At 47.4% G+C, this 13,996-nt stretch overlaps 1 protein-coding gene across 5 annotated transcripts in view; it reads left to right on the forward strand.

Annotated features, from left to right (window-relative positions):
* VPS53 (VPS53 subunit of GARP complex) overlaps positions 1–13,996 on the forward strand; it is a 181,039-nt gene that overhangs the window by 149,670 nt on the left and 17,373 nt on the right. For all 5 annotated transcript variants that reach the window (XR_008653085.2, XM_055256623.2, XM_055256626.2 and 2 more), the window contains one exon: positions 9,996–10,144. Coding sequence is in view for 4 of the 5 variants with exons in the window: in XM_055256623.2 (XP_055112598.1) it covers positions 9,996–10,144 (149 nt within the window). In the remaining variant the exon portion in view is untranslated. The remainder of the gene's footprint in view (positions 1–9,995; positions 10,145–13,996) is intronic.

The following is a 13,996-nucleotide window of genomic DNA, read 5'->3' on the forward strand; positions in this document are numbered from 1 at the left end:
ATTTTTGTATATGGTGTGAAGCAAAGATTCAGCAGCATTCTTTTGCTGAAAGGATACTCAGCTTTCCCAGCACCATTTGTTGAAACGACTGTTCTTTTCACATTGGATGGTCTTGATACCCTCGTAAAAAATCAGTTAACCATAGATGTGTGGGATTATTTCTGGACTCTCAGTTCTATTCCATCTATCTGTATGTCTGTCCTCAGCATCTTTATGTCCATCCTCAGGCCAGTACCACACTGTTTGGCTATAATAGCTTTGTAGTAATCTTTGAAATCAAGAAGTATGAGTCTTCCAACTTTGTTTTTTCAACACTGTTTTAGCTCTTCTGGGTCCCTTACAATGTCAGCATTTCTTGCTTCAGCCAGAGCATTCCTCTTTCTCTTTCAAGACACCACAGTACCTGGGCTACCTTTCTGCTTTGTTATGTAATCATTTTTATGCCTTTGTCTTCCCTATTAAACTTTGAGCAACTTGAGGGCTGTGTCTTACTCGTTTTGGAAACCCGTGGCATAGCACAGTACTTGCTTAACTGTAGTATTCCCTGAATGACTTTGAAGGTAAAGAGGGAGGCGGGCAGCGGGAGAGAAAGAACCGAAGGACCACAAACACCCTTTTGACCAAAGATTGGTAAACAAGTGAGACATAGATAACTCTACTGAGCAGATGTAGCCGGGTGGAGCTGGTAGATATAGAGTAGGAAACTTGGACAACTTTGTGGGAGACGGGGGTGGTCACAGAATCCCTGAAACCTTTAGGTTCATAGCTGGTGCTGTTGAGGATGGAGTGATGCTCCTCGATGGCACGTGATAGCAGAAGGACTTCTGACTTCAGCAGGTGGCATCTTGGAGCTGATTGAAGAGATGTCGGAATGAAGGAATATGAGCCCCCAGGGGTGTGGCCCGGAGTCCCGCTGCTAGACAAGGAGAGGGTATTGCAGAGCGGCAGAGTTTGCTAGAGTCACATGCAGGTGTAGCCTTCTGCAGGCCAGGCCGAAGAAGGGGGAGGAAAATGTGATGAAAGTCGGGTGGTCCCTCCGAAACTCTGACTTTGAGATTCTAGTAGTGTTGCTGATGAGTTACAGCAAAATTAACTCTTAGACCACGTTTCCTCCCCATAGTGTTATTTTCTTTCTTTCATTAAAAAAATTTCCTCACTCTGTCGCCCAGGCTCGGGTGCGGTGGCACAATCATAGCTCACTGCAGCCTTGACCTCCTGGGCTCGAGTGACCCTCCCACCCCAGCCTCCCAAATAGCTGGTACTACTGGCGCACACCTCCACACCTGGCTAATTTTCTTGATTTTTAGTAGAGATGAGGTCTTGCTATGATGCCCAGGCCGGTCTCAAACTCCTGAGCTCTAGTGATCCTCCCACCTCGGCCTCCCAAAATGCTGGAATTACAGCGTGAGCCACTGTGCCCGGCCTCCATATTGCTTATTTTCTTAGATAACCTCTGAGTTGATAATAAGTTACTATTTACTGAGCACTTACCAGGAATTGGAACCCAATTAATTTCATTCTAACAATAAATTCATAAGATGGCTATGCTATTTCCCCTTTTCACAGATAAAGAAGCTGAAACAGAGACATTAAATCACCTGCTCCAGATCTTTTAGCTACTCGGGAGGCTAAGGTGGGAAGATCACTTGAGCCTGAGAGGCAGAGGTTGCAGTAAGCTGTGATGACGCCACCACTGTCCCTTTATGCAGGATTGTGCCACGCCATACAGAGAGAGCGAGGAAGTCTTTTTCGCAAATGTGGCAACTGAGGCAAAATCAGCTTAAGTAACCTGCCTAAAAGTGGAAGAGCCTCAGCCACCTAAACTGCTGGGATTACAAGCATGTTGCCATCGTGCCCGGCCAGATTTTTTTGAAAAAAAGAATAAAATGTAAATCACCATAATTTCAATTAATTGATACATTTCTGTCAGTGTGTGCCCAGTCCTGGTGGGTCCACATGAGTGTTCATGCTGATATAATTATGAGTTCTTCAAGCATTCACCATCATCATGGTGTATATTCATCTCCAGCTTTTCTTGATCTGACACCAGGACTTTTCTACAGTGAAGAAAATGTGTTGAGCAGCCAACCCACATATTCCAATCTGCGTTGAATATTTTTCGCTGAAAACTAATGAACTTTCCTTCTGGTATCTTCTTTCCTTCCTTCCTCCCTTCCTCCCTCCCTCTCTTCCTTCTTCTCTCCCTTCCTCCCTCCCTGCCTTCCTCACTCCCTCCCTCCCTTCCTCCCTTCCTCCCTTCCTCCCTCCCTCCCTCCCTCCCTTCCTTCTTCCCTCCCTCCCTCCCTGCCTTCCTCACTCCCTCCCTCCCTCCCTCCCTGCCTTCCTCACTCCCTCCCTCCCTTCCTCCCTTCCTCCCACTCTCCCTTCCTTCTTTCCTCCCTCCCTCCCTTCCTTCCTTCTTTCTTCCCTCCCTCCCTTCCCCTCTCCCCTCCCCTCCCCTCCCCCTCCCTCCAAACTCCCTTCCCTCCCTCCCTCCGTCTCTCCCTTCCTTCCTTCCTTCCTTCCTTCCTTCCTTCCTTCCTTCCCTCCCTCCCTCCCTCCTTCCTTCCTTCCTTCCCGTCTTCATATTATGCCCAAAGCCATATAACTTACAATAGTGAAGCTAGAAGTAAAACTAGTTCTCCTGATTCTGGAAAAAGTAGTTATTTGGAGTGTTTTGGTGGAAATACAAAGGATTCTATCTTTTAGATTTAAATCCTACAAATCCTTAGAAATGAGTATGTCTGGTTATGCCCCTGTAAGCAGGATAGAGAGCTGTGGGCTCCCGAACAGGGGCTGTTGCTCTCATGGTCCCCTCCTCTCTCCGTGCCTTTTCCTAGGGCTGCTCACATCACTCAGTTAAATAATCCAAGTCTCTCTTCAGAAGCAAACACACCTAGTGTTTTGCCCATTAATGGTAGTTTTAGGAAAAAACAGAAACTGAATAAATTAAATTTTCTTACAGTCTGGCACGTAATTTATATTAGGTTTCAGGATTGTGAACATGTATCCATTTAGGAGGCTGCATTATGATCCCCCAAAGACACTTTGAAACAGAAGAGTTCTCAAGTCTGTTCTCATTTTCTTCAGTCATTAAAATGCAGATCTGTTTCAGAAGACCCATGGAAAGCCACGGCTAAGAAATCCTCAAGTTCACTTCTACGTTGAATCAAGACAAGTCTGTTCTCATTTTCATTTTCCTCAGTCATTAAAATGCACATCTGTGGCCGGGCGCGGTGGCTCACACTTGTAATCCCAGCACTTTGGGAGGCCGAGGCGGGCGGATCACGAGGTCAGGAGATCGAGACCACGGTGAAACCCCGTCTCTACTAAAAATACAAAAAATTAGCCGGGCGTGGTGGCGGGCGCCTGTAGTCCCAGCTACTCGGAGAGGCTGAGGCAGGAGAATGGCGTGAACCCGGGAGGCGGAGATTGCAGTGAGCCGAGATCGCGCCACTGCACTCTAGCCTGGGCGACAGAGCGAGACTCTGTCTCAAAAAAAAAAAAAAAAAAAAATGCACATCTGTTTCAGAAGACCCACAGAAAGCCACAACTAAGAAACCATCAAGTTCTACCTAGAATCAAGACACAGCTTTCTTTTTCATAAACAAGATTTTTCCCATTATGACAAAACTAAATCACTTCCATTTTAGAAAAATGCAGATTTTTTTTTTTTTTTTTTTTTTTTTTAACAGAGTCTCGCTCTGTACCCCAGGCTGGAGTGCAGTGGTGTGATTTGTGCTCATGGCAACCTCCACCTCCCAGGTTCAAGTGATTCTCCTGCTTCAGCCTCCTGAGTAGCTGGGATTACAGGCACCCGCCACCACACTCGGCTAATTTTGTATTTTTGGTAGAGACGGGGTTTCACAGTGTTGGCCAGGCTGGTCTTGAGTTCCTGGCCTCAAGTGATCCACCTGCCTTGGCCTCCCAAGCTGCTGGGATTACAGGCATGTTGCCATTGTGCCCGGTCAGATTTTTTTGAAAAAAAGAATAAAACTTAAATCACCATAATTTCAATTAATTGATACATTTCTGAATTAATTGATAATTATCAGTTATCTAAATTTAGTAATTTTTAGTGATAGTGCAAGTATTCTTTTTTTTTTTTTTTTTTCTTTTTTTGAGACGGAGTCTCGCTCTGTCACCCAGGCTGGAGTGCAGTGGCGCGATCTCGGCTCACTGCAAGCTCCGCCTCCCGGGTTCACGCCATTCTCCTGCCTCAGCCTCTCCGAGTAGCTGGGACTACAGGCGCCTGCCACCACGCCCGGCTAATTTTTTTTGTATTTTTAGTAGAGACAGGGTTTCACCGTGATCTCGATCTCCTGACCTCGTGATCCGCCCGCCTCGGCCTCCCAAAGTGCTGGGATTACAAGCGTGAGCCACCGCGCCCGGCCGCAAGTATTCTTAAAATTATAACAGTAGCTAAAATCTACTGTGGAATTTATACGTGCTGCGAGACACTGTGTTAAGCGCATCCATGCATTATCTTTCAATAATAGATTATAGATGTTACCATCATCCCACTTTTATAGATGAGAATACTGAGGCTCAGAGAAATTAGATGACTTGTCCAGGTCACCCCTTTAGAAGGTTGCACAGTGTCAGAACTCAGACTGGCTGACTCAATTTCAGCATCTTAAGTACCATCTTAATGACCTTTCCTGCTAACTTAGCAGTTATGCTTCCTTAGGCAGGTCACTCGCTGTCCTCAAGCCTGTCTCATCCTCATTTATTATTACTCACAAAGAGGAGTAATAATACCTCTTTCGCTACATCATTCATTCATCAGGCAGCAAGTTCATGTGAAAATGTCAGGCACAGTGCCTGGTACGTGGTAGGTGCTTGATAAACATTCCTTCAGCGCCTGGTACGTGGTAGGTGCTTGATAAACATTCCTTCAGCGCCCGGTGCTTAGTAGGTGATTGATAAACGTTCCTTCAGCCCCTGGTGCATGGTAGGTGCTTGATAAACGTTCCTTCAGTGCGTAGTAGGTGCTTGATAAACGTTCCTTCAGTGCATAGTAGGTGCTTGATAAAGGTTCCTTCAGCCCCTGGTGCGTGGTAGGTGCTTGATAAATGTTCCTTCAGTGCATAGTAGGTGCTTGATAAAGGTTCCTTCAGCCCCTGGTGTGTGGTAGGTGCTTGATAAACATTCCTTCAGCCCCTGGTGCGTGGTAGGTGCTTGATAAATGTTCCTTCAGCCCCTGGTGCGTAGTAGGTGCTTGATAAATGTTCCTTCAGCGCCCGGTGCATAGTAGGTGCTTGATAAACATTCCTTCAGCCCCTGGTGCATGGTAGGTGCTTGATAAATGTTCCTTCAGCCCCTGGTGCGTAGTAGGTGCTTGATAAACATTCCTTCAGCCCCTGGTTCGTGGTAGGTGCTTGATAAATGTTCCTTCAGCCCCTGGTGCTTAGTAGGTGCTTGATAAAGGTTCCTTCAGCCCTCGGTGTGTGGTAGGTGCTTGATAAACGTTCCTCCAGTGCGTGGTAGGTGCTTGATAAACATTGCTTCAGTGCGTAGTAGGTGCTTGATAAACGTTCCTTCAGTGCATAGTAGGTGCTTGATAAACGTTCCTTCAGCCCCTCGTGTGTGGTAGGTGCTTGATAAAGGTTCCTTCAGCGCGTAGTAGGTGCTTGATAAACGTTCCTTCATCTCTTTGGTCCCCACCTGATGCTCGGTGCCCTGCTGCACTTGCCGAAGGTACCTATAAATATAGCAGATGCTGCGGGAGTGAAAGGAGCCCCACCAGGCATCAGAGTGAGAGTGAGCGTGTACATGTGTGCCTGCATAAAGTCTACTGCTTGAGGCCAACACCCCGGCAGCCTCAGTTATGAGACTTCAGTTGCCTGAAATGTTCCCAGAGCCCAACTGTCTGAGTCTATGCTCTGTGGCTCTCTAATCCAGTGAAAAAGTAGGAATTTAAGTATTCAGATGTTCAAGAAACCTGTTTCCAAGCTTCCTAGAGCAATAGGAAAAAACAAGACCCACTGAAGCTAGTTGTGGAGCGCTGTTCTCTGATCAAAGTTCCTGCTACAGTAGACTCTCTCTAGAAAGAGTGCTGGCCCCCCAGCCCCACTGTGGAGTGTCCGTCAGAGTACACACTTGCTGCCCAGGCAGCGGAAGCCGGGCTCTGGGGACACTCTGGGCCCCGCAGTCTCTTCCTGTGGTGGTTAGACTGGGTCTTATCATTTTTACTGTCTTCAAACTGTGTCTTGTTTAGATAGTACCAGTTGAACGCCGTCTGTATTCAACTCTACCCAAGCCCCCAAAACAAAAAGCACAACAAGAAACAATTTTAAGTGTAGAGGGGTAACTTCTAAATATCAAATGAAAAGTTTACCTAGAAAAGTTGAGGTCTCATTTCTACTGATGGCTTTTCATGATGTTTGTTCTTCCAATGCAAGGTACTGTTTGTTTCCTTTTTTGAAAGAGTTCTTTGGGCCGGGCGCGGTAGCTCACACCTGTAATCCCAGCACTTTGGGAGGCTGAGGCAGGAGGATTGCGTGAACCCAGGAGTTCAAGACCAGTCTGGGCAACACGGTGAGACCCCTGTCTCTACAAAAAGTAAAAAAGAAAAAGATATTTTTTTTATTTTATTTTATTTTTTTTATTTTATTTTTTTTTTTTGAGACGGAGTCTTGCTTTTTCACCCAGGCTGGAGTGCAGTGGCGCGATCTCGGCTCACTGCAAGCTCCGCCTCCTGGGTTCACGCCATTCTCCTGCCTCAGCCTCTCCCAGTAGCTGGGACTACAGGCGCCCGCCACCACGCCCGGCTAATTTTTTGTGTTTTTAGTAGAGACGGGGTTTCACCGTGGTCTCGATCTCCTGACCTCGTGATCCGCCCGCCTCGGCCTCCCAAAGTACTGGGATTACAAGCGTGAGCCACCGCGCCCGGCCAAAAGATATTTTTTTTAATTAGCTGAGCATGGTAGTGTACACCTGTGGTCCCAGCTACTTGGGAGGCAGAGCTGGGAGGATCACTGGAGCCCAGGAAGTCAAGGCTGCAGTGAACTATGATTGTACCACTGCACTCCAGCCTAGGCAACAGAGACTGTGTCTCAAAAAAATGAAAAATAAAGAGTCCTTTGCTTGATCACTATGTTTCGTTAGCATCTCCTTGAGAAACAGGCCTTACCTTTAACAAAGGCCTAGTTAAGTGCTTTTATTCTTTTTTTGGGCGGGGTGGCGGGGGCGGGTCTGGGGGGGAAGTTGTCTAGCAAGCACCTTGTTGTGGGGTTTGGGCTTTAGATAGACCTGGTTGGGCTTTAGATAGACCTGGTTTGGGCTTTAGATAGACCTGGTTGTCCCAGCTGTGAAATTTTGTGCAAGATACCAAATCTCTTTGAGCTTTTTGAATTTCCTCATCTACAAGGTTGTTGTGAGAACTAAGTGAGATCACGTATGAATAGTAAATGAGATGACGTACGTTTAGGGCCACGCAAAGGGACCTGCGAAGTTTGGTCTTAATGTAGCTATCCTGGGCAGTTCAGGTTGTGACCCAAACCTTCAGTCACCCATGGTGGATGATGGCAAGCATCAGCCATCTGAGGCTGGAGTGCAGTGGTACAATCACAGCTCCCTGCAGCCCCAGCCTTCTGGGCTCCAGTGACCCTCCTGCCTCAGCCTCTCCGGTAGCTGAGACTATAGGCGTGTGCCACATTTTTAAAAAATACTAAAGGCAAGGCCACCTTTTACTGTTTTCTAGTGCTTTAAATCACCTTCTTAGTTCACTAAGCTGACTTAAGTTTAAAATCATGAATCCACTTGGCCTTTGCTAATACTTCTTTTAACTTGACCGATGGAGTCGTGACTGACCGGAGCATTAAAGCAAATCAGCTCTTTTCACATATATTCCAAATGTGGGCACATACCGACCTGGCCAGTGATCATCAAGAAGAGTTCAGGGATGAGCATGCGGAATAACCAGTGGGAAGTTGAAGAAATCCTGGGCCCCTGCTTGGTCTTGCTTCAGAGCTGCTTTGTAACTGGTGACAGAGCACATCGCCACCTCCTTTCATGGAGGGCTGTCATGTTTAGATCATTGTTGATAAACTGTTTTGAGATTTTGAAATATACAAAGCTGCCAGCTTGGAAAGCAATAGTCATTGCTATGGACACGATTGGCTTTGGGGGCATCAAACCCTCCCAGTTCGCTGTGTCTACCCAGAACATTCTGCTCTAAGTCCTGCTGCAGAGCCCAGGAAATGCTGACAGCACCTGTCAATTTTGGCCTCACCCTATGAGCTCATTTAAAATCACCCAGGGTGCTCATTGTTTGGATGGGTCAAATCTTCAAAATCAAATGGAAAAAGAAGCCTCTTGCATAAGATGAAAGATAATGAGGAAAACATTTCGCATAACCAAAGCATTAGAACGTTAAGTCAGTTCATATTAGACCTTTCTCCTGTTTCTTCATTGTTTGTTTCTGTTTTTTCCCAGTAATAAATTCGAGTTCTTTTTCCTGTGTGGAGCCTGGTTATGAAACCTTGCATAAGACTCTTCATGTCTCTGGGCTTTGGTTTTCTTATCTGTGAAATGAAGATGGAGGTCCCTTCCTGCTTTTCTGTGGTTCTGTGTGTACATATCTCTGAAGTTTTTAGAATACAAATATCCGCTGATTTGAAAAAACATTAGGAGTCATTTGAGCTTCCCACAGCTGGGGAATCATCCACGTACGATGTGATTCTTTTAAACAAGCTCTCTCAGTGTTGATTTTTTCCTTTCCCCAAGAGCTCTATAAAAATAGTGTTTTCTTGCCAGAGACATCAGTGTCTCAGAACTACTGACCTCCTTCTATGAACACATTATATGGTTTGTGTTTGGCTTAAGATCTCTTTAAAGGCCATCCAGCTCCACTGTGAGAGGCTGACTCAGCAGAGCCGTCCAGACCATTCCCACTCTTCAGGATTAGAGTGCCCTTCCCTGCCAGCCCAGGGCAGGCTGGGAGCTGGTGCTGCACCCATCTCCTGCATGCACCCTTGGGTGATGGCACACTGCAGCATTGCCTCCTTCTGTTCCCAGGACTCAGTGTTGCCAAGTGCCACGTAGTCCAAGAATCCCGCCAGTTTGCTGTAGGTGTCTTCCAGAGCCTGTCGTTAGGGCTCAGGTTGAAGCAGGTCTGTCACTTTTGTTCACAGCCTGTTCAGGGACCACCTCGGTGCTCTCAGCAATGTTCTCTCCCCTGCGCCTGGCTCCTGGCCTGTTCCCCACGTCTCTGTCTTACCCTCTGGTCCACCCTAGTGTTTGCCAGATTCTCCTTCCCTTCCCCTTATTGAAATCTTGACATAATCCCAAAGGTTTTAGGAGTGTAAGATTCTACACACATACCTCTTCAAGTGTTTTATTATGGAAATTTTTGAATATATTCAAAAGCAGAGGAAACAGTGTGGTCAGCCTCTATGTACCTGTCACTCAGCCTCATGGTCTTATTTCATCTGCACCTCTTCCCAGTAACTTCATATTATTTTGAAGCAACATCCCGACGTGTCATATCATTTCTAGTTTTCTGTGTTAAAGAATCCCAAACTCCTCCCAGTTGACTGGAGAGAAAGGTGTCTGTGAATTCCCCTCCAGGTTTCATGTCACTTAGCCCAGCCACCTCTCTCATCTCCCAGGCTGCCGGTCAGCTTGGGAGTTGGCGTCCCTCCCCGTTCTGCTGCAGTCCCCTGCTGTGGGTCACTCGGCAGGAGAACAGGATCCCTTACGACTGGGTAGCTTAGTTGAGAAGGGAAGGCTGTTTCAGGCAGGTCAGGGACAAGGCAGGAAAAGGAAAGGGCCTGGGTCACACCTCACTGTCGGGTCTGCTGGGCACACTTGTATTTGTCCTGAGTATCAGTCCCTACAGAACGAATAAGAAACTCCCCAGGACAAAAGTGCCTGATTCCTGTGATACCAAAGCTGTGACCTGATTTCCACTCCAGGCCCTCCCTTCCCCAGTAACAGGCGACACCGTTCTCCTGCGAGGGATTCAATGCCTCATCCTTTCTCCATTTCAGATGCAGTGGCAGAACGTGGAGCACGTTGGTGACCAGAGCCCCTACGTCACCTCTGTCATTCTGCACATCAAGCAGAACGTCCCCATCATCCGTGACAACCTGGCTTCCACACGCAAGTACTTCACTCAGTTCTGCATTAAATTTGCAAAGTAAGTCCTGGAACATTCTCATCTCTGGGTTCTTTTTTTTTTTTTTTTTAATAGACTTTATGTTTTAGAACAGTTGTAGGTTCACAGCCAAATTGAGTGTAAAGTACAGAGATTTCCCGTGTACCTGACCCCCACACATGCACAGTCTTCCCATTACCAACACCCCCCACACAGAAAGTGGCACATTCGTTACAGTGGATGAACCTGCATCAACATGTCATTATCACCCGGACTCTGTGACGTCGCGCTGGACATTCCCTCGGTTTGGACAAATGTACAGTGACATGTGGCCGCCATTTCAGCGTCATACTCAACTGGGTTGTTTTTAAAACCATACTTCCCACCAGCGTCCTCACAATTTGAGTGTCCCCACCATCCAGCTGGGGTTCGTTCTGGTGCCTGCAGTACTGCTTTTAATTTGTACGCAAAAGAAGCATAATAATAAAACTAAATCTGCTACTTAAAGTCATAGGCAACAGTAACAGCAGTACAATTCCCAGCCACGTCAACGCAAACAAAAATGAATGGGGCCTACAGTTGTTTTGAACTGTGCAGGTATAAGCTCCCCTTGCCCAGGATTGGGTAATTAAAATTCTTTTTCAGGGATTCCCTATATGCATTTTGTTTCTCTGAGTGGCTTATAAATGCCTCTTAAGGGTAGGAGCCATCACTTCTGTTTCTTTTGAGCCTTCTTGTCCTCCCTCCCCCTGGGATTTTTTACCATGGCTGCTAGAATTTATCTGTTTATACTTGGACACACTCTTGGTCCGAGGAAGGCACTAGAAATTGGGATGCACAAGTCAGGGAGCTCCCTGGCCAAGGCAGGTGAGTGCACCCTGAGCTGTGTGTCTTCCTGCTGTGTCCTCGTATGTGGCCATTTCCGCCCTGAGTTTTGAAATGAGGAAATAGTTTGGTTCTTTGCCGATCACCATCTGGCTTAGCACCATTTCCCATGATACCAGGTGGTGTTGAGGGTCAGTGTCTCCTCTGACCAGTTATCAAGCAAGCATTTTGACAGACTTCTCAGGGAAGGGCTTCAGGAGGGTCAGCCCAGGCCAAGCTACTGTATTTGGGTTGTTCCCATCCAGGCCCCAGCTGGCGATTCAGGACTCCAAGTTTCTGTCTTCCCCCAATCTCTCCCCGTTTCTCTGTACCTCACAAATGAACCCCTCAGGACTAACAATTATGGAGCGGCTTGTGGTGTCAGCTTTACTTTCTAGTTTGTCAAGAAAGGATAGAGTGAACTCTCCACGGAGGCATTAATGTTTGCAGATGGCAGATGGACCAGGAGGTGAAATTCCCTCACTCCCTGGGTGCTCATAAGTCTGTTAGAAGCGTTGCTGATAAATCACATTGTGATGCTCCCCATAACTGCTGGTAGAAGCAGCATCTCTGTAAAAATTTACTGTGACTCAAAATCTCCAGGGTGGCTGCTCCAGGGTCTGATTGAGCTTACGTTAAAGTGAAGGAGGAGTCCGTTGACTTAGCCAGTCCCAGCGTCTCCCAGCACCAGCCTCACATTCTCTCAGAGCCCTTGAGTTTCATTGCTAAGCCTAGGTTGAGTGCACTGGGAATCGGATGCCCATCCTCACATCTGGAATCGTTCAGCCTAGGATCTAGGAAGTGGTTTTCTGTTTCCATCCATGGTGCCTTCTCATCCTGCTAAAATCTCGCTTAACAGAGGTGGGGTCGTGAGGAGACCCTTCCCTGGCCAAGGGCAGCAGCCACCACCGCCCTGATGGCCCAGAGAAGCCCTTGGCAGTTACCCAGCACATTGCTTGGTCTTCTCCCCACAGGATGTGTGTCAGGTCCTCATACTCCCCCGGTCGCCACCTGTAGACTAGTAGAGAGAGAGCCAGTTCAAGGGCACAGCCAAAGGTTTTTTTTTTTTTTTGATACAGGGTCTCACTCCATTACCCAGGCTGGAGTGCAGTGGTGCAACCACAGCTCACTGCAGCCCCCATCTCCTGGGCTTAGGTGATTCTCCCACCTCAGCCTCCTGAATAGCTGGGATTATAGGCGCTCGCCACCCCGCCTAGCTAATTTTTCTATTTTTTGTAGCGATGAGATTTTTGCCATGTTGCCCAGCCTGGTCTCAAACTCCTAGGCTCAAGCAGTCCGCCTGCCTCGGCCTCTCAAAGTGCTGGGATTATAGGCATGAGCTGCCATGCCTAGTCCAGAGCGTGTTCTAATGTGAAGCAACTTAGGTTACAAACTGCTGTGTGCACAGTTGCCATCGATCATGAGTTCAGTTTCACGTTACTTGTCTGGCTCTGGTTTCCAGCACTGAGGAATTCCTTCCAAATAGCCCCTTGTTTACTCTCCTTCCTGATCACAAGCCACCTCCAGATCCAATCTCCAGACTCCAGTTTCCTCTCCCTTAGCTTCCTTTCTGCCCCACCCATGCAAAACCATAGATGTTTCCTTTCACCTCGTTTGCTGTCTTAAGCAATAGCAGCCTTTCCTATTGAGACATCAACATCCACAGCCTGGTTGAAACTGCAGTTGAACCACAAGCAACTTCCCTCATCCACTGAGCTGATCCTCCTCCATTCAATCAAGGAGATAATGAGACAAATCTCATAATAGTGGTTGGGAGGATAAAATGAGAAGTCACATATTAACTTCCTGGTAAAGTGCTGATACCAAGCTGACATTCAAAAAGTGGTAGGTGGCTGGGCACGGTGGCTCACGCCTGTCATCCCAGCGCTTTGTGGGGCCGAGGCAAGTGGATCACTTGAGGCCGGGAGTTCGAGACCAGCCTGGCCAACATGGTGAAACCCCATGTCTACTAAAAATACAAAAATTAGCTGGGTATGGTGGTGCATGCCTGTAATCTCAGCTACTCAGGAGGCTGAGGCACGAGAATTGCTTGAACCCAGGAGGCGGAGGTTGCAGTGAGCCAAGATTATGCCACTGCACTCCAGCCTGGGCGACAGAGCGAGACTCTGTCTCAAAAAAAAAAAATTATGATTTATTCAATGTGCGTTCACTTGAGCATCTCCTATGTCTCAGACCCAGAGTTAAATGTTTTGGCCTGATAAACATGGCCCCCATCTTCATTTGCCTTAACAGTCAGGTGAAGCAAAATAGACACGTAAACAAATGAGCATAAGGAAGTAGGTTAGATGTGAGGCTGGAGGCCTGCGGACTCCGTGTAGAGTATGGCGAAGGCAGTGGGAGAAAGGCTTTCTAGAGACGCCGTTGAATAGGATCTGAGAGGTGCATGTGTACTTGACCCACAAGCCCCTTCTAGGAAAGGCAGTCCAGGCGAGGGAGCAGTGTAGGCATTAAATAGCCCCCAGAATCCTGGGATCTGCAAGCAGCTCAGTTGGGTTGAAGCATAGGGAGGCCAGGGCTTAGCAGGATGAGGCTGGAGACAGAGAATGAAGAGTCAAGGAAGCCTGGCCTAGTGGCTCACGCTTGTAATCCCAGCACTTCCGGAGCCCAAGGGAGGAGGACTGCTTGAAGCCAGGAGTTTGAGCCCAGCCTGGACAGCATAACGAAATCCTGCCTCTACAAAAAAATTAAAAATCAGCCAGGTGTGGTGCCTGTAGCCCTTACATCCAGTCTGATTGGGCTAGCTTCGATCATATCCCCTCTCAGGACAAACAACAGTCACCAAAGGAAAGCCGCTCTCTGACGAGCTGAGAATAGTTAGAGTTCACTGGGAGTCTAGGATGGGATCCGGTTTTCCCGGGCTTGCCAGGGCCTCATGTAACTAAACAAAACCAGGACTTCGCTCAGAAGAAAAATAAGATAATGGGCAACAGTGGAGTCCACTTCGATTCTCCATTAAAAAAGATTTTTTCATGGAGATACGTGGAACCTTAAAAAAAAGTTTTTGCATTT

This window comes from Symphalangus syndactylus, chromosome 20 (genome assembly GCF_028878055.3).
Source record: "Symphalangus syndactylus isolate Jambi chromosome 20, NHGRI_mSymSyn1-v2.1_pri, whole genome shotgun sequence".
NCBI lineage: Eukaryota > Metazoa > Chordata > Mammalia > Primates > Hylobatidae > Symphalangus > Symphalangus syndactylus.